Raw genomic sequence first — 25982 nt, forward strand, 5'->3', positions numbered from 1 at the left:
GAAACCATTCTGTAAAGAGCTCAGCTGCAAACAAATCACCTGTACAGAATTCAGCTACAAACAAATCACCCTGTAGAGAGATCAGCTAGAAGAAATTACCTTGCAGATAGTTCAGCTACAAACAAATCTCCCTGTAGAGAGATCAGCTAGAAGAAATTACCTTGTAGAGAGTTCAGCTACAAAGAAACCATTCTGTAAAGAGCTCAGCTGCAAACAAATCACCTGTACAGAATAAAGCTACAAACAAATCGCCCTATAGAGAGATCAGCTAGAAGATATTACCTTGTAGATAGTTCAGCTACAAACAAATCACCCTGTAGAAAGATCAGTTAGAAGAAGTTACCTTTTAGAGAGTTCAGCTACAAAGAAACCATTTTGTAAAGAGCTCAGCTGCAAACAAATCACCTGTACAGAATTCAGCTACAAATAAATCACCCTGTAGAGAGATCAGCTAGAAGAAATTACCTTGTAGATAGTTCAGCTACAAACAAATCACGCTGTAGAAAGATCAGTTAGAAGAAGTTACTTTGTAGAGAGTTCAGCTACAAAGAAACCATTTTGTAAAGAGCTCAGCTGCAAACACATCGCCTGTACAGAATTCGGCTACCAACAAATCACCCTGTAGAGAGATCAGCTAGAAGAAGTTACCTTGTAGATAGTTCAGCTACAAACAAATCTCCCTGTAAAGAGATCAGCTAGAAGAAATTGCCTTTATAGAGAGTTCAGCTACAAAGAAACCATCATGTGGAGAGTTCAGCTGCAAAGAAATCACCACTGCCCAAATTTCAAGGCAATAGCTCTTTCCAATCTGAAGTTATCAATTGTCAAAGTTGGCAAATTGGATGTGTGTGGAAGGCCCCTTTTTGCAAATCCGGTCACATATGTATTATATATATAATTTGTACATTTACTGATAAAATATTTAAAGTATATCTACTTCATCTTTACTTCTTCCTGTAGTAAAGAAAAAAAACATCGGTTAAAAAAGTCCCAAAGCTGGCCATAGGCCGGCTTTGGGGTATACAAATACAAAAAGAAATGAAATCTAATCCAAAACAACCAAGCTGTAAAAAAAGTGTGCGGCCCTCAGAAAGGCTATGGTGAAAAAAGATGTGAAATCCAAGGTGGCGGCCAAGAAATGGCTGTGATGGTAGGTTAATGGTAAAAATTTTAATAACGACAATTCAGGTGAATTTTTGTGCCGCTTCACAAAATTTACCTGAATTGTCATTATTAAAATTTTTACCATTAACCTACCATCACAGCCATTTCTTGGCCGCCACCTTGGATTTCACATCTTTTTTCACCATAGCCTTTCTGAGGGCCGCACACTTTTTTTACAGCTTGGCTGTTTTGGATTAGATATTATATTACATTATGTCACGGACACTGTTCAGTATACTACAACAAGTAACTATATGTTACTTGTGCTATAAAAAAAGGATTTATCCATTGTTTTATGAGATGATTATCCATTTCAAATGGCAGGCATGGAAGAAAAGTGAAGATTTTGCTGAATCACTTCAAAATTATTTAAAGTTTATGGAGGCACGAAATAAAAGGTACTTACTTACCTTACAACATATGTGAAACTGATAGCCATAATATTAATGAACTTGTAAGACAGGCAATTGAGTTTAAAGACATTAATGCTGTGATTGACCTTTAGCATCACAACAAAGGGCAGCTAAGTTAATATGAAAATTTTGGGAAGCATGCAAAGCCTACATCCATGGCAACATGGAGACAGCAGTTGATGAGAAAACATGAGCATTTGGCTGTGATTATAATATATCAGTTTCTGATCTTTTGTAGAAGTCAGCAAAAGAGTTGACCTATTTTAAATGCTTTTTAATGCAGATTAAGCCTGCATTAATGGCCTGTGGGCAACATGTACCAGCAAAAAAAAATTTTAAAATACTGAGTACTTTGCTGTGTGAATGCAATAGGGGATCTTGAGGTATGTTTCATTAGGGACTATTTTCAGCTGTAGATTTCCTAGCAAAGTACTGACTAGCTATAACACATGTGTGTTAAACTCACTGCATGTTGCAACATCATTTGTCCACATTAGCTAATTTCTTACATTATACAGCTGTAACACATGTAAATACAGTGTTCCCTTTGAAGTCAAACTTCAGTGCATGAATAGCTAGCTATGCACTAAGTTATATGCTTAATATTACTCTATCATGCTATGCTACAGTGCTCATATATTCATCCAATTTATGCACACTTCCTTGCAAAGCTATTTATATTTCATATTTGCTTCATCGGTTGATAAATAAATCAGTACTGAATACATGAGTGTTCTATTAGGGTGAATGTTCTATTAGAGTGTTTCAATCTTTTCCATGACTGACTAGTTGTCATAGGGAAGAATTTAACAGCATGATGTAAGTACTCTACTGACATTATATCACACAATGCTTGCATGATGCTTTATCATCTATCATTCCCAAAAACACACTAGCATAATTGGCCAGTGCCTATCAGTGACTCGGATACATATTTTTAAAATTAATGCTGAAAAATTGGTCAGGCTATGGCCTGGCTGGCCAGACCGCTTCTTCTGGCCCTGGTGTGCATGTGTGTGTGTGTGTGTGTGTGTGTGTGTGTGTGTGTGTGTGTGTGTGTGTGTGTGTGTGTGTGTGTGTGTGTGTGTGTGTGTGTGTGTGTGTGTGTGTGTGTGTGTGTGTGTGTGTGTGTGTATCTAGAATCATACATCTTAAACAGTATTAAACTAAGGTATACCACTAATTTAGTTATACCACAAATATTACCATACCATTTATGAAAAATAATATCACTCAGCACTAATCTACAGGTACAATTTACAGTAGGTTGCAAAATAAAGTTTACGTTTCGTAATTGTAATTACGGTGCGATTACTAAGTAATTACCATGTTTGTACTGTAATTACATTTTGACCGTAATCCGTAATTATGCAAAAAAGTAGTTTTTCACCAGCCATATATACAATATACTCATAGTTACCAATAGAGCATAATTCGTAATTACGCTTTGTAATTATGCTACTACAGCGTAATTAAAATTATGAAACGTTAACTTTTTTTCTGCAACCTACTGTACGTACATACATACCGGCTATAAGAAGGAATCCTGGATCACTATCAACTGTGGTTCCATTAAGAAATACGATCAAACAAATATACTCACTGCCATTAGCAGGCATGGTAACATTCAAATGAATCCCATCCAGAACATGACCAGTAGGGTACTGTTGAGCACGAAGATATGTTGTCCCATTTATACGCCATGATGGTAGAGCACCCTCAGAAACATTACATGTAAACACAGCTTCATTTGCTGGTGGAATTACAATAAAATCAGATGGTCTTTCCAATATTTCAACACCTACGTATAAGAAAAAGTTTATATATGTAGCACAAACAAAACACCTCACACATACGTACCGCTATTACCATGCACACATCACTGCACAACAAACTGAATACACTTCAAGTTTTCCCCTCGTATGGTACCCAGTAGAGAGTTCAGCTACAACAAGTCAACCTGTAAAGAGTTCAGCTACATTAGAAGTCTCCCTGTAGAGAGCTCAGCTGCTGTACAAGTCACCCTGTAGAGAGTGCAGTTACATTAGAAGTCACAGGGTGTGTGTGCACAAACACAATGCTTTACTATACTTACTTGTAGCTACATACGTAGAGCCGTATGTGCTTATGACACACTGTATGTTTATATATCAACCATGTCTGGCAGTGGTGGATCAAGAAATTTTCAGAATTAGGCAACAGGGGCAAATTTGGTTACATGGGCATACAAGTGTGCATTGCATGCTCCAAATAGGGGGGTCTGGGAGCATGCCCCCCACAGGAAAATTTTTAAAATTAGCCTTCTGAGATTGAATTTGGTTTAATTGGTACCGTTTTTGTTGAATAACCATTGTAAGTGATTACATGCGTGTTAAAAGTATTCAATACCAGTCTCTAGAAGCGGCAGTTATGAATCTGCATGATATGCATGAGCCTCATAAATTATTTCCTATTGTTGCAGCATTGTTTCTTCAGTGGCTTCAAGTGCACTAAACTTCACTAAAAATTAATTATCATTTTAATAATTTTGTTAATACTTCAAATCATTTTGTAAAGGCCTGAAATGGTTGATAGTTATTTATAGACTATCTATGCTATGCCTCAGAGTGTAAATTGCATCTTTTAAATATCTGGATCTGCTGCCACCGAAGCTACTGGAATTTACCATGTTACAGAGTGGAATCCCCATTTTTGAAAGTCCCTGGTACGTATCTATTCTGGAAAATCTGCTTTTATCAGTAGGCCTATAGGTGATGTAAACTCAGTCATTCCAGAGTGGATTGAAATCAGAAGTTTGCTGGATGTGGGAAAACATACTACTACAGTACATTAAATTTATGTTGTGCCCCATACATTGTGATCACTAACAATAGGTAGTACATTTAACAATAAAGTTATTTAAGCTTCAGATTTGCTTTGCTGACTGTTCTATTCTAAAAGCATATCAATCTTAACTATTTTCTCAACCAGTCAATTTTAAAATATTGGGCTTACTTCAACCAACAATACAAGCACACAGTTTTTATGTTATATTAATTGTAGTTCAATTTGCAATTGCAATTTTGCAGTATTTAACTATGTTTGTCAAGTTGTCAAATATGGTATTAAAGAACATGCACTACAGCTCATAGGCTACATGTATGTGACTTGGTCTACAAAAATTAGGCATGTGGGAACACCATGAGTATATTGACAGGAAAAAGAAAACACAAATTTTACACATTTGTAGTTCTGTGATCCTTCATCTAAGTGGAACGAACTTTACTATGAAGTTTCCTGCCTGGTTATGGTAGTTTATACATCCCAAATTTGAAGAAAACTGCCTTAGCCAATCCTAAGATACTAGTAACCAAAGCTTTAGGGGCTTTTTTTCTCCATTCCTTTTCTTCTACTTCTGTTTCAACTGTTCACACACTTTGCTGAGAAATTGCTAAAGAGCACAAAATTAATGCATAATTTTAGCAAGCTGATTTTAGCACACTCTAAATGTAAATCCCCAAATAAAACCTATAGATAAAAGGGTACTGAAACAAACAAACAAACAAAAAACTGCTAAATTTTTAGGAATTGCACTCAGCACTTCTAGGGTGTGAGTCCAGAGTGCTAACCACTATGCTATGCCACTATCAGCTACCCACCCCAGAAACTTATACACAGAAAAATTTGAAATTTTCAACTAGAGTAGGGACCATAGCACATCGATAAAAAGTACTGAAACAAGTTGGAGTAGTCCATGATATTAAATCACAGTAAAACAATAAGTGTTATATCCCTACTGTGCATTTCCATTACGGTATCTTGAGCACAGTAGGGATATAACACTTCTTATTGTTTTACTGTGATTTAATATCATGCCTACTCCAACTTGTTTCAGTACTTTTTGTCAATGTGCTATGGTCCCTACTCTAGTTGAAAATTCCAAATTTTTCTGTGTACGTGTTTGTTAACTTTTTTTGGAAATAATTATTATGAATTGTGAACCCACGCACACCACATCTGAAATGGTGCCGTGTGCCCCAGCTATATCAATTATCGTCTAAAAAGTAAAGTATCCATTACGCTTCGTTGTCAGCTATGTTCAACCGGTTACACAGCATTTCAGATCAAGAACTGCTCAAAAAGCACCTCTGCAATCCACACATATACTAAAAGAAAGAAATGGTGCCGCGCGCCCCTGTTATATTAATTATCATCTGAAAAGTGAAGTATTCATTACACTTCATTGTCTGCTATGTTCAGCATGTTACACAGCAGTATGAATCAAGAACTGTTCGAAAAGCACCTCTGCAATCAAAATAGCCACTACGAAAAATACGGACGATTTCCATTACGAAGGGAAGCCATCACGTGCTACCACCAAATCGACACTTTTCGCTGTCAGCAAAGATGAATGAGACACAAAGGAGGACACTGGTAAGTCCATGAAGAATGCATTGTACATACTGCAGTATGCCAAAAGGCACCAGTCAGGCCGAAGCAATGTCGAACAGTGAAAAAATCAAGCCCGTAGCCTTAGCCATTATCGTGCTATGCTTGTCTGAAGGCATCAGGCAGTCAGTCAGTCAGTCAGTCAATCAGTCAATAGAAAATTCCGTTAAATAAATTATTTTAAAAATTCCATAGCAACTTGTTGAAAGCATTTCGGGTCGATCTGAAAGTTTGTTTGGCCTAGTTTTATCTAACCAATACTGCTTCATCGTCGTCAGGGAAAATTGATGCTGGCTTTTGGGTGATATTATTCTGTGGGCCATGCCTACTCCTTTGTGGTCCCTACTATACAGTAACTACCATACTGTATGATAAATGTATAAATGTCAGGCAAGAAATAAGCTATACATAGAAACCATAGTACCCACAGAGTAAAGAAGAAACTTACATATGCTGAGCCTAACCCTAACTGTAATGCTAACTGTGAGGTTCACCTGTTCGGCTAATAATGTGTTTCACCATCTGTAAGAAGAAAAGTTTCAGGTTGAGTTCAAGGCAAACTAGGGTTGGCCTCCCTTTAACCCTAGCTCACCTCCAACTCATCCTGATTCTTCCCTTCATACAACTAGTTTTACTTATTCTAAGAATTTTTCATTGTCAACGGACTCACAGTTTGATTTTGTAAATATTCCCTTAGTGCCACACCAACCAATCTAGTTTTTCTGGCAAAGATGCTTTGGTTAAACCAAGGTGGTGTATCAATCGTTTCAGCTGTTGTGGTTTCAACAATGACCATTCCTCTGGTGCAATGAATCCAATGACACACTGCACTGGCATATGTGTGTCACAGAATTTAAGGAAAAGAAAATAAAAGTCCTCATGCTGATGCTGCATTCGTAAGGCAATAAAAATGCCTTTTGTAACAGTATGTAGACAGTAGATGCTGTAGCTAGTTTTTACTGTAGCTAAACTAGCTACCACTTAAAATAATTATTAGTGTTGCTATGCATGATAAATGCTAATACCTAGGTATGTAAAATGTATGTACCCATACGAGTAGGTTTTGAAAGGATTTTCAAACTAGGAAATGTAGCAGTTATTTTGAATAAACGTGCAACCAATTGTTGTGGTTACTCCATTTCTTAGCCAGATAAGTGATGGATCAGAAGACTACGAACATTAATTACAACTGCTACAAGTGATGATCTGTTGATATCTCAATGGATGCAGAAGAAGAGTTGTAGGTACACTTCGCACAAAATTCAGGAATATTTTTTTAGAATTGATGGTGAAAGACATCTTGAGCAACATTTCATCTCGTTTGCAGCAATCCAAATGTGATGATAAATATAACAACTCTGATGCATCACATGCTTCCCAGTCAATTGTTGTGTTATAATACATATGTAACAGATGTCTACAAGAATTTTCAACTAGAGTAGGGACCATAGCACATCGATAAAAAGTACTGAAACAAGTTGGAGTAGTCCATGGTATTAAATCACCGTAAACAATAAGACGTGTTATATCCCTACTGTGCTCAAGATACCAGAATGGAAATGCACAGTAGGGATATAACACTTCTTATTGTTTTATGGTGATTTAATACCATGGACTACTCCAACTTGTTTCAGTGCTTTTTATCGATGTGCTATTGTCCCTACTCTAGTTGAAAATTCCAAATTTTTCTGTGTACTTGTTTGTTAACTTTTTTTTGTAAATGATTTTATTATGACTGGTGAACCCACGCATACCGCATCTGAAATGGCACCGCATGTCCCAGCTATATCAAATATCGTCTGAAAAGTGAAGTACCCATTACGCTTCTTGTCAGCTATGTTCAACCCGTTACACAGTATTTCAAATCAAGAACTGCTTGAAAAGCACCTCTACAATCCACACATACCAAAAGAAAGAAATACAGTAGTACCGAGCGCCCCAAATATATTAATGATCGTCTGAAAAGTTAAGTATCCATAACAGCACCAATTGATCTTATCCAGGTTGAGACTAAATTGCCAGCTTTCTAAATGGTGACTGTCATATAGTGTTTGTTCTTGTTTTTCTCTTTGTATTTGTATTTATTCATTTGTCAAAAAAAACAACACAAAACCCATTACACTTCGTTGTTGGCTATGTTCAACCCGTTACACAGCAATACGAATCAAGAACTGCTTGAAAAGTGCCTTTGCAATCAAAATAGCCACTTTAAAAAATACAGACAATTTCCGTTATGAAGGGAAGCCATCACGTGCTACCGCCAAATCGACACCTTTTGCTGTCAGCAAAGATGAATGAGACACAAAGGAGGACACTGGTAAGTCCATGAAGAATACATTGTACGTACTGCAGTATACCAAAAGGCACCTGTCAGGCCAAAAAGTGACGTCAAACAGTGAAAAAATCAAGCCCGTAGCCTTAGCCGTTATCGAGTTACACTTGTCTAAAGGCATCAGTCAGTCAGTTACTTACTCAGTCAGTAGAAAATTCCATCAAATAAATTTTTTTCCAAATTCCGTAGCAACTTGTTGAAAGTGTTTTGGGTGGATCTGAAAGCATGTTTGGGCATAGTTTTACCTCACCAATACTGCCTCATTGTCGTCAGGGAAAATCGAGGCTGGTTTTTGGGTGATAATATTTTGTGGGCCACGCCTACTCCTTTGTGGTCCCTACTATACAGTTACTATCGTACTGTATGATGATATTTCATGAAGAGTTTATAAAGTACTCTATTGCCCAAACTATGGCCGGTCTGGTATAAAAGCCTTGCTTCATTTAGTCACGGGGGTTGAAAGTATCACAACAGAAATAAATGCTGGGGTGTCAAGTAAACGCCAGGATCTCAAGTAAACACTGGGTGCATCAGATTTATTTTCCAATAATTCTGTGCAGTGCCACATGCTGCACCTTGTGTTCGTAATGATAAGGTAAAAAGTTTTTTATGATATTATCTTCAAGCTAAAAAGCAGTGAAATATGTGACCCAGTCTGAGAAAACCGGTCTTATCGCTCATGTCAGCAGATTCGATTTTTCACCCAGGACACAAAGCTACATGAATAAACTATCTAATTCCACAATCAAAATCAGCTAGACTTGAGTGGTCTGGGTTTGCTGGCTGCTTTACCCAAGCCCAGTGGCGACCTGCACGTGTGGTGTGGGGCCTTAATGGAGTTCTGGCCAGCCTGGGGATGACTGTATGTGGCTGTACAGCTCTGTGGTGTTGAAAAAGTGCCTCTGCTGTGAATTTCCTTTCATTTTAGCCAGTTTTGAGACCTCAATGGCCCAAAACTTGGCCTAATTCATCGCTTGGCCTTCCTTTTCAATTTGTGAACACCATCTTGCCCACCTTCCAGGCCCCCCGCCTCCCACCCAATTTGCAGCTCCCCTGATACATTTTGGTTTTAAAATTATCTAAAATGGCAGGAAACTTAGTTATTGGCTACTTGCACAGTGGATGCTCTGGAAGGTAAGGAATTGGTATAAAACGTGTGAAAATTTGGTACGCATAGCTTCAACCATTGGTGAACTACAACACACTAAATACTTAAAACTGGCGTTTCTCGATACTTTTAAATAGGCAATAAACCCGGTTTTCCCAGACTGGGTCACATATGCTGAAGATCACAGCAAGGAAGGTGTTGCACAGCACTTCAATGTTGACATAAAACGAATATGGGAACGGTGAAGCAAAAACACGTATTTAAAAAACCCAAGAAGGCAAGAGCTCTAGAAAAAGACTAGCGTGAGGAAGTCTGAAAGCTGATGACAATGAATGAAAAGAGTTTTTCAATTAGGTAGTTGAAATGTGCGGGTAAGATCTTAGGGTTTCATTGCGGATGATATAGCTGAAGGCCAAGGAATTGTCCAGCTCTGATTTCTTTAAGCAAGTCATGGATGGTTGTGTTGAAGAGGAAGAGTTTATCATTGAGGAGGTGAACTACTTTGGCTCAGTCAACATCAGCTGACTACATCCCTATTTTGTCCTGTGTTCAAGACATCTTATGATAAGATCCAGTTTCAGGGAAGATAATATAATTGCCATGGATGAGACTGCATCCTGGATGGACATGCCGTCAGAGACCACTGTCATGTTATCTGGTTTGCATTCTATGCCTCTGAAGACCACTGGCAATGAGGAGAACCATTTTCATGGTTGCACTATCAGCTAGAGATAATGGTATGAAGTTGAAGCCACTTATAATTTTTAAGGGGGAAGTACCAGATTGATTCGAGAGCTAGAAAAGATCCCTGGTATTGTCATCTGAGTCAGTGCAAATGGCTGGATGAATGATAATCTTACAGTCGACTATTTGCAAAGCGTTGTTGGCACATTTAGCTTTGTTCAGAGGCTCCTAGTGTGGGACTCGTACAAGTGCCACATCAGCAATACTGTCAAGGCAGAGGCTTCACATTTAGGGTTTAAAACTGCAAATATGCCAGGTGGTTGTACAAAGTACATCCAAGCTCCTGATATGGTATGGAATTCAGTTTTCAAGAGTAAATTTAGAAGTCAGTACGATACTTGGATGGCTGGTTCAAATGGTCACCGATTTACATGTGTCGGTAACTTGAAGGCTCCTTCTAGAGTATTGCCTTGTGAATGAATAAAAGCTTGTTGTGGAAAGATTTCTAATGAAATGATTAAGGCTTCCTTTAAGTCATGTGCGATTACAACACAAACATTGATGGTACTGAAGCTGATGCCATTCATTGTTTCAAGGAAGGGCAACCATGTTCAGATGGAAAGTTGCTACTAGATGAGAAATCACACCAACTTTTGCAGCGATTGGAGGATAATGATGGAGACATTGATCCATTTGAAGATGATGAAGAAGCTGAGTGTAACGAAGTTAGAGTAGACAAAGATTCAGAAATGACCGGGAGTGACAGTGACAGCAGTGACAGTGACAGTGATTAGGACCATACTGTTAGCTGGATACCTACTGTACATGTAATGTAAATAGCACACCATGTTACAATTACTTGTAAATTGGTGTACAACTGATTTGTAACACTGGCGGAAGCCTTTGATCTGCCCATGCACCATACTACAAACCTTATTGTAGTATTGTATGTAGCAGTTTTCATTATTGGCAACACCGAAGATGGAAATTATTTAGATACATACACCCTGTAGCAAATCAGGTGGAGGAGGAGGCACATAAAATGAAAACCACAAACAAGCAAGCTTTTTTACATTGTAGGTGTGAGATTCTTTGATGAAGACCCCAAATTTATATACGATTCATGTGGGTGATAAAACAAGAGTTATACATAGTGTATTATATTGGGACTTCTTGTACTGGCCAAACTTTATAGTTTTTCCTTTGAAATCACTGAAATTGCCATTACGGCATTTAAGTGTGTTAAGCGCCTCTAAAATATTATTATGGTTTTAATGAATACAAATGCTGTTTTGGTTCAAAACTCTCTGCTAAATCCTGGGTTGGTAAGATTCAACTGTGAAACAATGTTGTGCAGCGTTTCAAGCCATATTTGCCTGGCACAACCATAAAAAGCTGCATAAAAGCATGCTTAAGCTGGTACCCTCCTTCGTAAGTTGCAAAAATAACACCAAGAGTGCATAATAATAGAAGAGGGAGGAGAGTGTCTAACTCTCAATATACTCCATACAAACACACTGTGCTCAAACCCTCCTACTTCAATCCATAAAACTTCTAGTAATAAATCAATACCTTTAAGTGAACAGAAGACTGTTGATATTTCCTAATTGAAGCAGTAGAAGTGCTACAACCTCCTTCATAGAGCAAGCCATTTGTCACCTTTGGTGGCTATAGTTGATTGCGCAAGGTCTGAGCGCAGTGAGTTTGGTGAATCCACTGAAGTTAGACACTCTCCTCCCTACTCTATTATTATGTACTCTTGATAACACAAACGTTGAGTTTGTGCCAACTTGATAGCACTGCTGACTCGTGAGCTGACACTGTTCAAGTACACCTGTCAGTATGCAAGAATAACCGGAATAATGGAATGTTTACAACTGACAGTAACCAGATGCAGGCGGTGGACGGGAAACAGAGAATTTATTTGGAGTGGCCTAACAGTTATTGAAAGATTCCTAAACCTAAAACCCCCTCTGAAAATTTATTCGGTACTGTGCTTTGTAGATTTTAATGTAACTTACTTTGTTTTTATTTAGCTACGGTACGTAGTACATAACTTACCTCGAACCTGACAAATCTCCACTGCAATTACAAATAGCCACAGGCAAGATACACTTTCTCTGAGCATCATAAGGGCGACAACGATGAATCAAAGCTGACTTGTTGGCGATCAGGAACGTTTGTCATACCAGTGAAAGCGCTACTAAAATGTATTACCATAGCTTTAGAAATTCATAGCGCTTAGCTAGGAACTGTTTATATATAAAAATAAACTAACTTGATAGCTCCAAAACTAAATGTAGTGAACATGCAGCATTTATCATTTCTCTTGTAGCAATAAAAAATTTATCAATGTTTGATAAAATTAATTATGATGATTCATTAAACTCATTTGTTCATCAATATTAATATATTCCCTGTTGTACAGTATAGCTACTAGGGTATTATTATTATTATTAAGTGTTTCTATTTTAAGATAATGGGACACTTAGTGTCCCATTATCTTATTAAGGTTATTAAAAATTACTGCACTCAGATACTGTTGTTCATGGGACTTCAATTTTGTACTGGGCCATGATTCGTCAATTACTCCATTCATAGAAGCTGTAAAGGTTCTATGGACTATTCCATGTATTTTGAGTCAAAAAAATTATCCATACAACAGCATGAGAACTTGCAAAGTAGCTAAACAGCCATACAGCAGTACATAGGCGGCGGAAAGGGGGGGGGGGGGGGGGGCTAGGGGGCTAAATCCCCCCCCTCAGAATGATATCACAACGAAATTATTTTTCTTGGAGTGGGGCTGAAAACCGTGATAAAGATCGAGATACTCTAATAGAGCAGTCACTCTAATAAAGTAGTCAGTGTGTAGCGAGCTATGTAAGGATTTTTATGTAGTTTATCAGCTAGAAATGGTAGCTGGTGAGGTGGAAAGCTCTTGTCAGTTGGTTGTGACCTTTTTTTTTTGGTCTCACCTTACCAAACTATAGAAATAAGTCTGGGTTAGCCCAGCCCCCCCTCATATCAACTACTTCGAATTCCTCCGCCGCTGCAGCAGTATGAGAACTTGCAAAAGCAGAGACTACATGTAAAGTTGGATGCTAAATGAATATCTAATCCAAAATCCAAAACAGCCAAGTTGTAAAAAAAGGGTGTGGCCCTCAAATAGCTATCGTGAAAAAGATGTGAAATCCAAGGTGGCAGCCAAGATATGGCTATTATGGTAGGTAAATGGCAAAAAATCTAATAACGACATGAATTTGTACTGCCTCCTCCACTAGGACTATGCAACAAATTAACCTGAATTGTCATTATTAAATTTTCTGCCATTTATTTACCATCACAGCCATTTCTTGGCCGCCAACTTGGATTTCACATCTTTTCACCATGGCTGTTTGGGGGTCACACCCTTTTTTTACAGCTTGGCTGTTTTGGACTTCTTTTTGCACTTTTGTACTCCAAAGCAGGCCATAGGTTAGCTTTGGGGCCTCTGTTTACCTGTATTTTCTTCTTTACTACAAGAAGGAGTAATGAGATGCAAAGGATTAATTTTTAACATACATCTTTTATAATTGTGCGAATTGTTATATAATCAACTTTTTTCAACAGGCTAACAGTATGTAACTGTCCAGCTTGTTACAACTTTGGACAGTAAATTAATCCTTCTTACAAACTGCTATGTAACTAGTTATATTATTATAGTTTCTTTAAACTACTACATAACTTAGTTACAAAAGTAGTTGAACTCTCTACTGGGTTGCTTGTGTTCTCTACCAGGTGACTACTATAGCTTATAGCTGAACTTTTTATAGGGTGATTTGTTTGTAACTGACTCTCCACAGGGTGATTCATTTGTAGCTGTGGTGACTAGTGTAGCTGAACTTTCTACTGGGTAGCTTGCAATTGTTTGTAGTGGAACTCTCTAAAGGTACCTTATTTGTAGCTGAATGCTCTACTGGGTGACTTCTGTAGTCTACAGGTGTATATAACTGGACTCCATACAGGATTACTTGTAACTGGACTCTTCACAGGGTGATTTGTTTGTAGCTGATGTCTCTACATGATGGCTTGCTTGTAGTTGAATTTTCCACAAGATGAATTGTTTGTAGATGAACTCTCTACTAGGTGACCTGTTTGTAGCTGAACTCTCTGCAGGTAAGTCATTTTGTAGCTGAACTCTCTAGAGGGGGGGGGGGGGTTGTTTGTAGCTGAACACCCTACGGGATGACTTGTTTGTAGCTGAACTCTCTACAGGGTGAATGTTTGTAGCTGAACTCTACTGTGTGACTTGTTTGCAGCTGAACCCTCTACAGGTAGCTTGTTTGTAGCTGAATTCTCTACTGGATGACTTTCTCATAGCTGAATTCTCTACAGGATGGTCTGTTGCAGCCAGACTTGTGATTTCTTTGCAGCTGAACTCTCCACAGAATGATAGTTTATAGCTAGGCACCAGCCTATATTATGCTGGCATAATTTTGAGCATAATAGGTGCCTGAAAGCATCAAGCATAATGCTAGCATAATAGGCAAAATAATTATGTCATACTGTAAGCAAAAATGAAAAAGGTGGACAGTACAGTGATGCTGCAGTGGAACATAGTTATTTGACATGACTAGTATTACAGTTTACAATGCAGCCAAATTCTTAATGCACAACGAGCGTTAACTTTTACATTTAACCAATTGTTCATAAGCAAACGTTTATCATTATCCATTGGAAAGTAACAAAACATGGGAACTGCAGAAAATTTTGAGCATAATTATGAGCATAATAGGCAAAAATTTAGAGCACTGCAGCATGGCATAATAGGCAAAATTAAAAGCATAATAGGCTGGTGCCTATTTATAGCTAAATTCTCTACCAGCAGACTTATTTCCAGTTGAATTCTCTAAAAACTTACAGGATGGATTATTTGTAGCTGAACTCTCCACAGGGTGATTTGCTTGTAGCTGAACTCTCTCCAAGGAAATTTGTTTGTAGTTGAAATCTCCACAAGGTTATTTGCTTATAGTTGAGCTCTCTACTGGTTGATATGTACTGAATTCTCTACAGGGTGATCTGTTTATAGCTGAACTCTCTACGGCCGGTGAATTGTTTGTAGCTAAATTCCATCTCTAACGGACGACTAGCTTGTATATAGCTGAACCTTACAGGGTAAATTGTTTGTAGCTGACTCTCAACAGGGTGATTTGGTTGTACACTGCACTGTAGCTTATCTCTCCACAGAGTGGTTTGTTTGTAAGTGAACCCTCTATTGGGTGACCTGTTTGCAGGTGAATGCTCTATTAAATGACTTACAGGTGACTTGTTTTTAGCTGAATTCTCTACCAGGTTACTTGTTTGTATTATATCTGAATTCTCTATCAAGTGACTACCTTGTAGCTGAACTCACTTGTTTGTAGCTGACTCTCAATAGGGTGATTTGTTTGTAGCTGTGATTTGTTATTCATTGAACTCTCTACTTTGCAGGTAAACACTCTACCAGGTGACCTGAGCTATTTACAGGTGACTTGTTTCTACCTGAATTCACTACCAGCTGACTTGTTTGTAGCTGAATTCTTTACTGAGTGACTAGCTTGTAGCTGAACTCACTTGCATGTTTGTAGCTGAACTCTCAACTGGGTGACCTGTTTGCAGGTGAACTCTACAGGTGACTTCTTTCTGGCTGATCTCTCTACAGGATGGCTTTTTTTGTAGCTAAACTCTCAACAGGTTGATTTATTTGTAGCTGAATTTTCTATTGAGTCTAGCTTGTAGCTAAACTCTCTATAGAGCTACTTGTTTGTAGCTGAACTCTCCACAGGGTGATTTGTTTGTAACTGAGTTCTCTACTGTGTGACTTCTTTGTACCTGAACTCTCTACAGTTTGCCTAGTATGTGTGAAAACTAATAGTTTTCTTTATTCATAAAACTTGACCATGTAATTATGAAACAGGTTGGGTTTTGTGACATATCTCCATGATTTTAATCTAGATTCCTTTCAAACAGCAAGATGCACTCCTACGATGGTTATTCCATCTACACAGATATTTTTAGCTTATTCCTTCAAGGGGTTTACCCTGTGGGGGTGACAGAAGTTTGATCTTATTTTAAGCAAATAATCAGCCATAACTCTGTGATTGTTCATCTGATTCCTATACCACACTTGATACTGAGATATGCTATAATGAGCCCTAATTAAGTGTGCCAAATTTCAGCTTGATTGGATCACATGTTTGCATGTTATTGCAGATATTGCAAAGTGTACGAAAAGAAGAAAAAAACGAAGAGAAAAATTGAAACTTTAATTTGGCCACTTGTCGATTGGTTGGAAATGACTGGGGAATTTTTCTTCAAATGTTGTATGTAGACTCCCCTACATGGTTGCCAGGCACTTCTGTACAAAATTTGGTTAGGATCAGACAAGAGGTCATGGAGCTACACATGTGCGAAAATCACGTTTTCTTTCATTCTGTCAATAATTACTTGCCAGGTTCTTAGGCCGCATGACATACTACTGTGTGTCTTGATTATAAGGTGGACGTAGCTTTTAAAAAACCAAGTATGGTATGGAGCATTCTATTGCAATGTGGTGGCTTTCTGCTGTCATAAATTCACCACAAGATTTAACTGCTAGCTATAGTCTACTGAGAAAGGTTAAAATGTTGTTGGTGTTGAGCCCTCCACTGGATTGTAAGCCTAGAGTGGCTTGATGTGACTAGTGTTAGTTAATTATATTTATTTGCTTCTTTGATATTGACACCTTTGCTATGCCCACGCAGTTTCTTCCTTAGGACCATACACGTGGTCATATGTAACTGAGGACTATCATACATTCTGTATGACATAATTTGTGCACTTTTACCTTTTATTATTGATGGTTTTAGATGGGTGCTTGCCTTGATGTTGTTGCTAGATACTTTTCAGTTTATGATTGAAGAACCATTCAAGTGTGGCTACTGTTGAAGGTACATCAAGTAAATATGGTAGCCATGAAGACCTCAAAAAAATTCCCCATCAAAATAGTTTGGCAATGCAATACATAGACATCTAAGAGTGCATCATTTTTTATGCATCAAAATTATTGCACTTACAATTGGGTGAGACAGTCAACGTACCTTTATAGCAATGCAGCTTAAGTAAGTGCCAGCTATATAGACCTGTTTTATTCTAGCGTGAACTAAGTACACCATGGTTGTGTAAAAAAAAAACTGGTATTTAAACTGAAATACTAGAATAGACATTGTAGAAAAAATTAGTTGGTAATTGCATGTCAATTGTTTCTGCTGATTGATATAAACTGGATGTTAATTGAGAAATCAGCTGCACATTTTACAAGTCAAATATATGCACTTACGAAGTTACAATTAAAATAAGACATTCCAAACTTGCTTTCAATCACCTTTACACTGATTAGAATCACTAGTCAGCTGCAATACCTTGAATTACAACAAATTCTATGAAATATTTTATCCGGCACAAAGTGCTTTAGGGGTAACACATAATGTCACATTAAAAATCGTTTTCAAAAATCTGGTCACATATAAAGAATACCAGTCCCAGCAAAATTATTAATCAATGTAATGTTTCCACAAAGAAAGAAAAACACACTGCATGATGACAGGAAAAGACCAGTCAGTCTAACTAAGGAAATTGCTGTTGTGGACATGTGTGCAGAGCCACCTGCTAGAAGGTATATTATTACATTGTATATTCTATAAAGATCAACTGAATGGGTGGATTTATCAATTAACATAAAAAAACATTAATTTTCAGTAGTGCTGCTGCAGTTAAAGGAACCAGACACCATAATGTTTACTATTTAAATTACATTCGTGGCTACTATTATATGGTAAGTATGTGTGGTGAATGAGATAATTAAAATCAAGTTACTTGGATATTTCTGCAGTTGGTGTAGTCACTCAATGTGTAACCATAATCTAATTGTGTGCTGCATTATAGCATATTTGGGGACAGTTAATTGCCAGATGTTATAGCCCATAGCCATAACAAATTATCATTTGTTGCTGCTGATTTTACATCCTGACATTTTAATAGCTATACTTTTCAGTCTCATCATAGTTCAAAAACCATATGGCACAATGACATAAGAGAATTGGTGACAGGAGAGGGCCAGCTGGCTTAAGGAAATTTTTAAAGTTTGAGAGACATCAGTGAAAGGGAAGATTTTAGATTTACTTTTGTATAATGTTAATGTATTGATTGGGTATATAGGCTTTGCCTTTACCCATATTTAATCATAATCATAAGTATATCTAATCCAAAACAGCCAAGCTGTAAAAAAACAGTGCGGCCCTCAAAAAGGCTATGGTGAAAAAAGATGTGAAATCCAAGGTGGCGGCAAAGAAATGACCGTGATGGTAGGTTAATGGTAAAAATTGTAATAACGGCAATTTAGGTGAATTTTTTTGCCAAGACCAAGTGGCACAAAAATTCACTTGAATTGTCGTTATTAAAATTTTTACCATTAACCTACCATCACAGCCATTTGTTGGCCGCCACCTTGGATTTCACATCTTTTTTCACCATAGCCTTTTTGAGGGCCGCACTGTTTTTTTACAGCTTGGCTGTTTTGGATTAGATTTCATTTCTTTTTGTATTTGTATACCCCAAAGCCGGCCTATGGCCAGCTTTGGGACTTTTTTAACCTGTCTTTTTTTCTTTACTACAGGAAGAAGAAAAGGTGAAGCAGATGTACTTTAAATATTTCTGATTTTATCAGTAAATGTACAAATTATATATATAATACATATATTTATCATAGAACTCTCCATGGTGGTTTCTTTGTAACTGAACACTCTACAAGGTGACTTCTTCTTGCTGCTCTCTCAACAGGGTGAATGTTTGTAGCTGAATAATCTACAAGGTAACTTCTTCTAGCTGATCTCTCTACATGATGGTTCTTTGTAGCTTAACTCTCTACAAGATGACTTCTCCTAGCTGATCTTTCTACAGGGTGATTTGTTTGTAGCTGAACTCTCTACAGGTGATTTGTTTGCAGCTGAACTCTCTACATGATGCTTTCTTTGTAGCTGAACTCTCTACAAGGTGACTTCTTCTAGCTGATCTTTCTACAGGGAGATTTCTTTGTAGCTGAACACTCTACAAGGAAACTTCTTCTAGCTGATCTCTCTACAGAGAGATTTGTTTGTAGCTGAACTCTCTACAGGTGATTTCTTTGCAGCTGATCTCTCTACATGATGGTTCTTTGTAGCTTAACTCTCTACAAGGTGACTTCTTCTAGCTGATCTTTCTACAGGGTGATTTGTTTGTAGCTGAACTCTCTACAGGTGATTTGTTTGCAGCTGAACTCTCTACATGATGCTTTCTTTGTAGCTGAACTCTCTACAAGGTGACTTCTTCTAGCTGATCTTTCTACAGGGAGATTTGTTTGTAGCTGAACTCTCTACAGGTGATTTGTTTGCAGCTGAACTCTCTACATGATGGTTTCTTTGTAACTGAACTCTCTACAAGGTACTTTCTTCTAGCTGATCTCTCTACAGGGAGATTTGTTTGTAGCTGAACTCTCTACAGGTGATTTGTTTGCAGCTGAACTCTCTACATGATGGTTTCTTTGTAGCTGAACTCTCTACAAGGTAACTTCTTCTAGCTGATCTTTCTACAGGGTGATTTGTTTGTAGCTGAACTCTCTACAAGGAAACTTCTTCTAGCTGATCTCTCTACAGGGAGATTTGTTTGTAGCTGAACTCTCTACAGGTGATTTGTTTGCAGCTGAACTCTCTACATGATGCTTTCTTTGTAGCTGAACTCTCTACAAGGTGACTTCTTCTAGCTGATCATGATCTTTCTACAGGGAGATTTGTTTGTAGCTGAACACTCTACAAGGAAACCTCTTCTAGCTGATCTCTCTACAGAGAGATTTGTTTGTAGCTGAACTCTCTACAGGTGATTTCTTTGCAGCTGATCTCTCTACATGATGGTTCTTTGTAGCATAACTCTCTACAAGGTGACTTCTTCTAGCTGATCTTTCTACAGGGTGATTTGTTTGTAGCTGAACTCTCTACAGGTGATTTGTTTGCAGCTGAACTCTCTACATGATGCTTTCTTTGTAGCTGAACTCTCTACAAGGTGACTTTTTCTAGCTGATCTTTCTACAGGGAGATTTGTTTGTAGCTGAACTCTTTACATGATGGTTTCTTTGTAACCGAACTCTCTACAAGGTAATTTCTTCTAGCTGATCTTTCTACACGGTGATTTGATTGTAGCTGAACTCTCTACAGGTGATTTGTTTGCAGCTGAACTCTCTACATGATGGTTTCTTTGTAGCTTAACTCTCTACAAGGTAACTGATGTCTCTACAAGGTCACTAGTTTGTAGCTGAACTCTCTACGTGGTGGTTTCTTTGTAACTGAACTCTCTACAAGGTGACTTCTTCTAGCTGATCTTTCTAGAGGGTGATTTGTTTGTAGCTGAACTCTCTACAAGGAAACTTCTTCTAGCTGATCTCTCTACAGGGAGATTTGTTTGTAGCTTAACTCTCTACAGGTGATTTGTTTACAGCTGAACATTTCTTTGTGGCTGAACTCTCCACAAGGTAACTTCTTCTAGCTGATCTTTCTACAGGATGATTTGTTTGTAGCTGAACTCTCTACAAGGAAACTTCTTCTAGGTGATCTCTCTACAGGGAGATTTGTTTGTAGCTGAACTCTCTACAGGTGATTTGTTTGCAGCTGAACTCTCTACATGATGGTTTCTTTGTAGCTGAACTCTCTACAAGGTAACTTCTTCTAGCTGATCTCTCTACAGGGTGATTTGTTTGTAGCTGAACTATCAACAAGGTAACTTCTTCTAGCTGATGTCTCTACAGGGTGATTTGTTTGTAGCTGCATGAATTCTGTACAGGTGATTTGTTTGCAGCTGAGCTCTTCACAGAATGGTTTCTATGTAGCTGAACTCTTTACAAGGTAACTTCTTCTAGTTGATGTCTCTACAGGGTCACTAGTTTGTAAATGAATTCTCTACATGGTGGTTTCTTTGTAACTGAACTCTCTACAAGGAAACTTCTCCTAGCTGATTTCTCTACAGGGAGATTTGTTTGTAGCTGAACTTTCTACAGGTGATTTGTTTGCAGCTGAACTCACTACATGATGGTTTCTTTGTAGCTGAACTCTCTACAAGGTAACTTCTTCTAGCTGATCTCTCTACAGGGCGATTTGTTTGTAGCTGAATTCTCTACATTGTGGTTTCTTTGCAGCTGAACTCTACAAGGTGATTTCTTCTATATAGTTGCATGAATTCCCTACAAGATAATTTCTTCTAGCTGATCTCTCTACAGGGTGAAATGTTTGTGGCTGATCTCTCTACAGGGTGACTTGTTTGTAGCTGATCTCTATACAGGTTATATTACTTGTTTCTAACTGATTTCTTGAATTCTCTTCGGGTGACTGCTCTATTAGGATGACTGCTCTATTAGAGTATCTCGATCTCGCACCTGCTACACCAAGTTGGATTTCGTGTTATAACTCCGTGGCTTTAAGTCTGATTCTTCTACACCATTGAAGAGCCTTTCTAAGATGATAACTCCATCTGTACAGCGATTTTCAAAGCATTACCCCAAGCGGTTTACCTGGTAGTCGTGGCAAGCAGTCATTTTTTATTAGCTAATCTCGATTGCGTAATTGTTACACACTGTTGGTTTTTCGTTGTATCTTCCTGGTTTTTAGCTCGATTTCTTTCAAACCACAAAAGGTTTTAGGTTCAATAGTTAACCTATTCATCCACCGATGTTCAGCTTCTTCCCAAACGCGGTTTACCCTGTAGGCGTGACAACATATTGGTGTTATTTTTCGTGATTAATCGCTCATAACTCTTTGCCTGTTTATCGTATTCCAGCCAAAGTTGGTACAGAGATGCGCCTTTATACCTCCCTTCTGTGTGCCAAATTTCAAGGCGATCGGATATGGCGTTCGCGTTTTATAGCAGTTTTTGTAAGTGTGCGAAAAGAGGAAGAAAAAAAACGAAGAAACTAAGCCAATTTTTGAAGTCGCATATCTCGGGAACGCCTGAAGCGATTTCGCTCAAATTTGGAATGTGGAGTGCTGAAGGTGGAGGGAGTGTCCACAGCAAAAATCGTCTTGTTTCATCAAGGCAGCACAGAGCTATGGAGGTGCGAAAATTGCGTTTTGTTTCTTCCTGTCAATATACTCACGGGTGTTACGCGCCGGCTTCTTGGGCGCAGGACACACTACCGTGTGTCTTGATAGAATAGCTCACATGACTCAGAATACAATTTTCTTAAGCCTAAACATTTGCTTACTCTGCTGCACGTAATCAACACTCATGGTTCTAAAATTCATTGATACAGTAAGTACAATCATGGAGATGAGAAATTAATAATTCAGTGGCCTTAAAAACTGTAATTTGTTTCATTTTTATGCAAATAATTTTCATGAAAACATTCATGTAAAAATATTTTTGTATGATTATGTAAAAGACTGTTCTATTAGAGTAATTTGATCTTGTGTAAAAACTTTCATGCAAGCAATTTTCGTAGACTGCAAGTTTTGAATACAAAAATTATTTTACACAAAAAAATCAAATTATGGTACTGCAACTTTTGGTTTAGCAATGCTATGCAATGCCAAAAGTAATGTAGTATGCAGAACTAAAAATATATGCATGTGTGACAGCATCATTGTACAGTATGACATCACATACAGTAAACGCATGCAATGACTATTATTGGGAATTTATACAATGACTGAATTGTTGTGAGAGACTTGTCATCTGTTCAGGTCTAAACTTATACAAACATTAAAAAGGCTATAATTATGTAACTGTTCAAATTTGTATCTCCAGGCTAATTTATCTGTGAAATAGAAAGGCTGCATAGGTGTGACTACAAACATGTAATCCAGTAGCTACAGTATCTACATAAATGCATGTATACTACAAAGTTCAAAATTACTTTCCTATATGCCTTTGTTCTTTCTATCATATTATCTTATGTCAAGGTACAGCATATGCAGGATTTTGAGTCATTTTCATTTTTCTATCAACAGTGATATCTTCGTAACAGTTAACTCCACTACCAGCTCCTCCTCCTCCTCCAGGGTTAGTTGTCATAGTTTGATATGCTGGGTTGTCCTCCATCTTTATTGTACCAGTTGTTGGCACTGTATAGGCTGGATTGGTGTCCATTTGTACCTTATCAGATGATGGAGGTTGTAGATTTTCATATGTTGGAGGAACAATGTGCATTGGTACTGAATAACCTATCAGAGAATAGAGGTAATAAGCTCTTGCACAGAGCACCATTACTACAGATCCCAATTCAGAGTTTCCCAATACAGATTTGTATTTTACTAGTATACCATACAGTACACATACAGTGCACTGTGGTAGTTTCATTAAATGCTAATTACTAGTCAAACTACAGATCACTGGGATCTACATCCATAATTTAATAACCTAAAAGCTGTATGCTGTGGTGCTTTTGTTTCACTCAGATGCTGCTAGACAGGTCTAGTCTGAAGTCCTACACAGTGAAATCTCTATAATGATGTTCGCTGGAGCTCAAAAATTGTGTCAAATTAGTAAAGATGGTGCATTACTGAGGTAGTAATATATAGAACAAAAATTTAATTGGAGTGGCAAACAGAGTCAGATTATAGAAATATTCTGGATTATAGAGGTGTCAGATAGATAGGTCAGTAGTTGTTTTTTGACAGCTGCTTGCAATGCAGAAATATAGCTTTGAAAGGTAGAAACAAGTCTATTACATCAAATTTTACTGCAGTTACATGCAAGCACTGTAGTATTAGTGTAGGAAATAAACATGAAAAGGATTCATAATACACGTATTTAGACATTCCCAAATTTAACCACAATAGGTTATAAATTTCTTTGAGTAATGTCTAAACTAAGCAACCATATTATATTACTAACTTGAAAGCAATTTAAGGTAATGGCTATATTTATTTTAGTGGTGCAAAGTAGTAATATCTAAAACCGTTTGAAGTTTCAGAGTTGTAAAATGAACATACACCTTGTATTATGTACACCTTGTATGTACTGCAAGCTTGTGGACAAATACGTATATACGTCTAATACATACTTTGCAAAGTGTTATTTTTAAGAGTTGTTTAATAAGTTAAGAAACAGTAAAATATGATATAATGGGGGTGGGACGGTGGTTTCCATAACATATTTTTGTGGATAACTTATATTACATGCCGGCTGCCTGGTAACTTGTTCTTACACAGCCAAACACTAAACCTTTGTACATAAATTATCATGCAGTCTGAGTAGTGAAACACTTTAACATACATGTCTGGATATTTTATTATTGTTGAAAATCACAGGTGGCAGGCTATGCAACTGCTACATTCACTCCGAGGCAGCCTCCCCAGTACCTTCATGCATACAAAATAAGGAAAACACAAAATACTCATGATTTGGTTAGTAAAATTAGCACTCCAGTATTTGTTTAAATCTCTAGATTCATTTCTGCTAGTGTATAATGTGATGCATTTGTCATCCAGAAAAGACGCCATGAAGGCATTAGAATGAAATTTTGCACTTTGCTTGTCAGGGACATCAATCTTATAATAGGTACTTTAATCAGGAACCATGATATCATGGTGGGTTCATAATAGGGATCACCCAATGTGTTCTTTGCAAAAATCATAATAGAAGCACACCAAAGAAAAACACCTATTTGAAAAGCATTCTTCAACTCAAAATTATCTTTTGGCCACTCTTTGTAAAGAGAATATACAGAATCAGTGAACTGGTGAGTGTCAACTGAAAAGAAAATGGTACTTTTAGATAAAATGATGGTGCAGTGAAACCTTTGTATTAAGGCCAACTTACACAGAAAGGATACTCTGGGATCATTACCAACTGTTCAGATTATGCATGTATCATCATTTTCAAGTGTCCTGAGTACAGGTTCCAATGTACAGTAGGACCTCGATTATCCAAACTTCGACTATCTGAACCCTCGATTATCTGAACAGTAGCGGTGACTGTTCTATTAGAGTATTTTGTCACAGGTGTATGTTCTATTAGAGTAGTTCAACAGAGCTCTGTATATAAATAAATGGCCTTCATTTATCCGAACAAATTCACTTATCTGAACACTTTTGTGATTCAGCTGACACACAGGTGTTCGGATAATGGAGGTCCTACTGTATTCATATTATTATTATTATTCCATTTCACAGATGTACGGCCTAAGTAATCCACTTTTTTAGAATATAAAATCTATGTAGCCATGCTGACAGCCTATTGTATTAATAAACTAATATGGTAACAAGCCTTCACTTTAATAAATTTCTAAGTTCTAGTTTCCATTATTGCTAGAAGTTCCATATACTATAGAGGCCATGTTACAATAAATTTACAGTAGTGTGTGCTACTGTCGTTCATGTACAGGGTCTGACTACGATCTAGTGTAGATTAAGGCTATAAAGCACTCTTCATCCACATTTAGTGTCTCTGGTGAGTCCTTATTCTTGTAAGTAATTATTAAGGGAAGCCATCCAAGCATATGGTAAGGTGTCCAACTTTTAGGACACACGGATAAATGATAAAATTAATACTTCATTGCTTTAAATTTTGATTTATGTGTCTAAATCATTTCCTTTTCGCACAAAATCTATTATAAAGTTTGGAGAAATGTTTGCTACACAGTGTTAGAATTAAAACTATATGTGAGTGCCAATCTGTCCACATTGTGTAAACAATCCTGTAGGGTCTTGCTTGCCTATGTGATGCTGTACATGGGTGGCTCTAACAATTACGGAGACTGGTTTCAAAACTTCCTGCTGTAAGCACACTTATAGCATGCTAAATCTAGAGAGATCTGGAGGTACAGTATAAGAACTTA

At 37.5% G+C, this 25982-nt stretch overlaps 2 protein-coding genes across 4 annotated transcripts in view; both read right to left on the reverse strand.

Annotated features, from left to right (window-relative positions):
- The window catches only part of LOC136261987 (uncharacterized), a 50234-nt gene extending 37896 nt beyond the window's left edge, over positions 1-12338 (reverse strand). Inside the window, exons 1-2 of the mRNA XM_066056102.1 lie at positions 12191-12338; positions 3106-3378 (exon numbers count right to left, since the gene is read on the reverse strand). Coding sequence (XP_065912174.1) covers positions 3106-3378; positions 12191-12260 — 343 coding nt within the window. The 5' untranslated portion in view covers positions 12261-12338. The remainder of the gene's footprint in view (positions 1-3105; positions 3379-12190) is intronic.
- Positions 12339-22694: 10356 nt separating this feature from the next.
- The window catches only part of LOC136261994 (mucin-5AC-like), a 48089-nt gene continuing 44801 nt past the window's right edge, over positions 22695-25982 (reverse strand). Inside the window, exon 10 of one of the 3 annotated variants that reach the window (XM_066056115.1) lies at positions 22695-23364. In XM_066056115.1, the coding sequence (XP_065912187.1) occupies positions 23099-23364 (266 nt within the window). In that variant the 3' untranslated portion in view covers positions 22695-23098. The remainder of the gene's footprint in view (positions 23365-25982) is intronic. The other 2 variants (XM_066056125.1, XM_066056134.1) reach the window with 2 other exon arrangements.

Source organism: Dysidea avara, chromosome 1 (assembly GCF_963678975.1).
Source record: "Dysidea avara chromosome 1, odDysAvar1.4, whole genome shotgun sequence".
NCBI lineage: Eukaryota > Metazoa > Porifera > Demospongiae > Dictyoceratida > Dysideidae > Dysidea > Dysidea avara.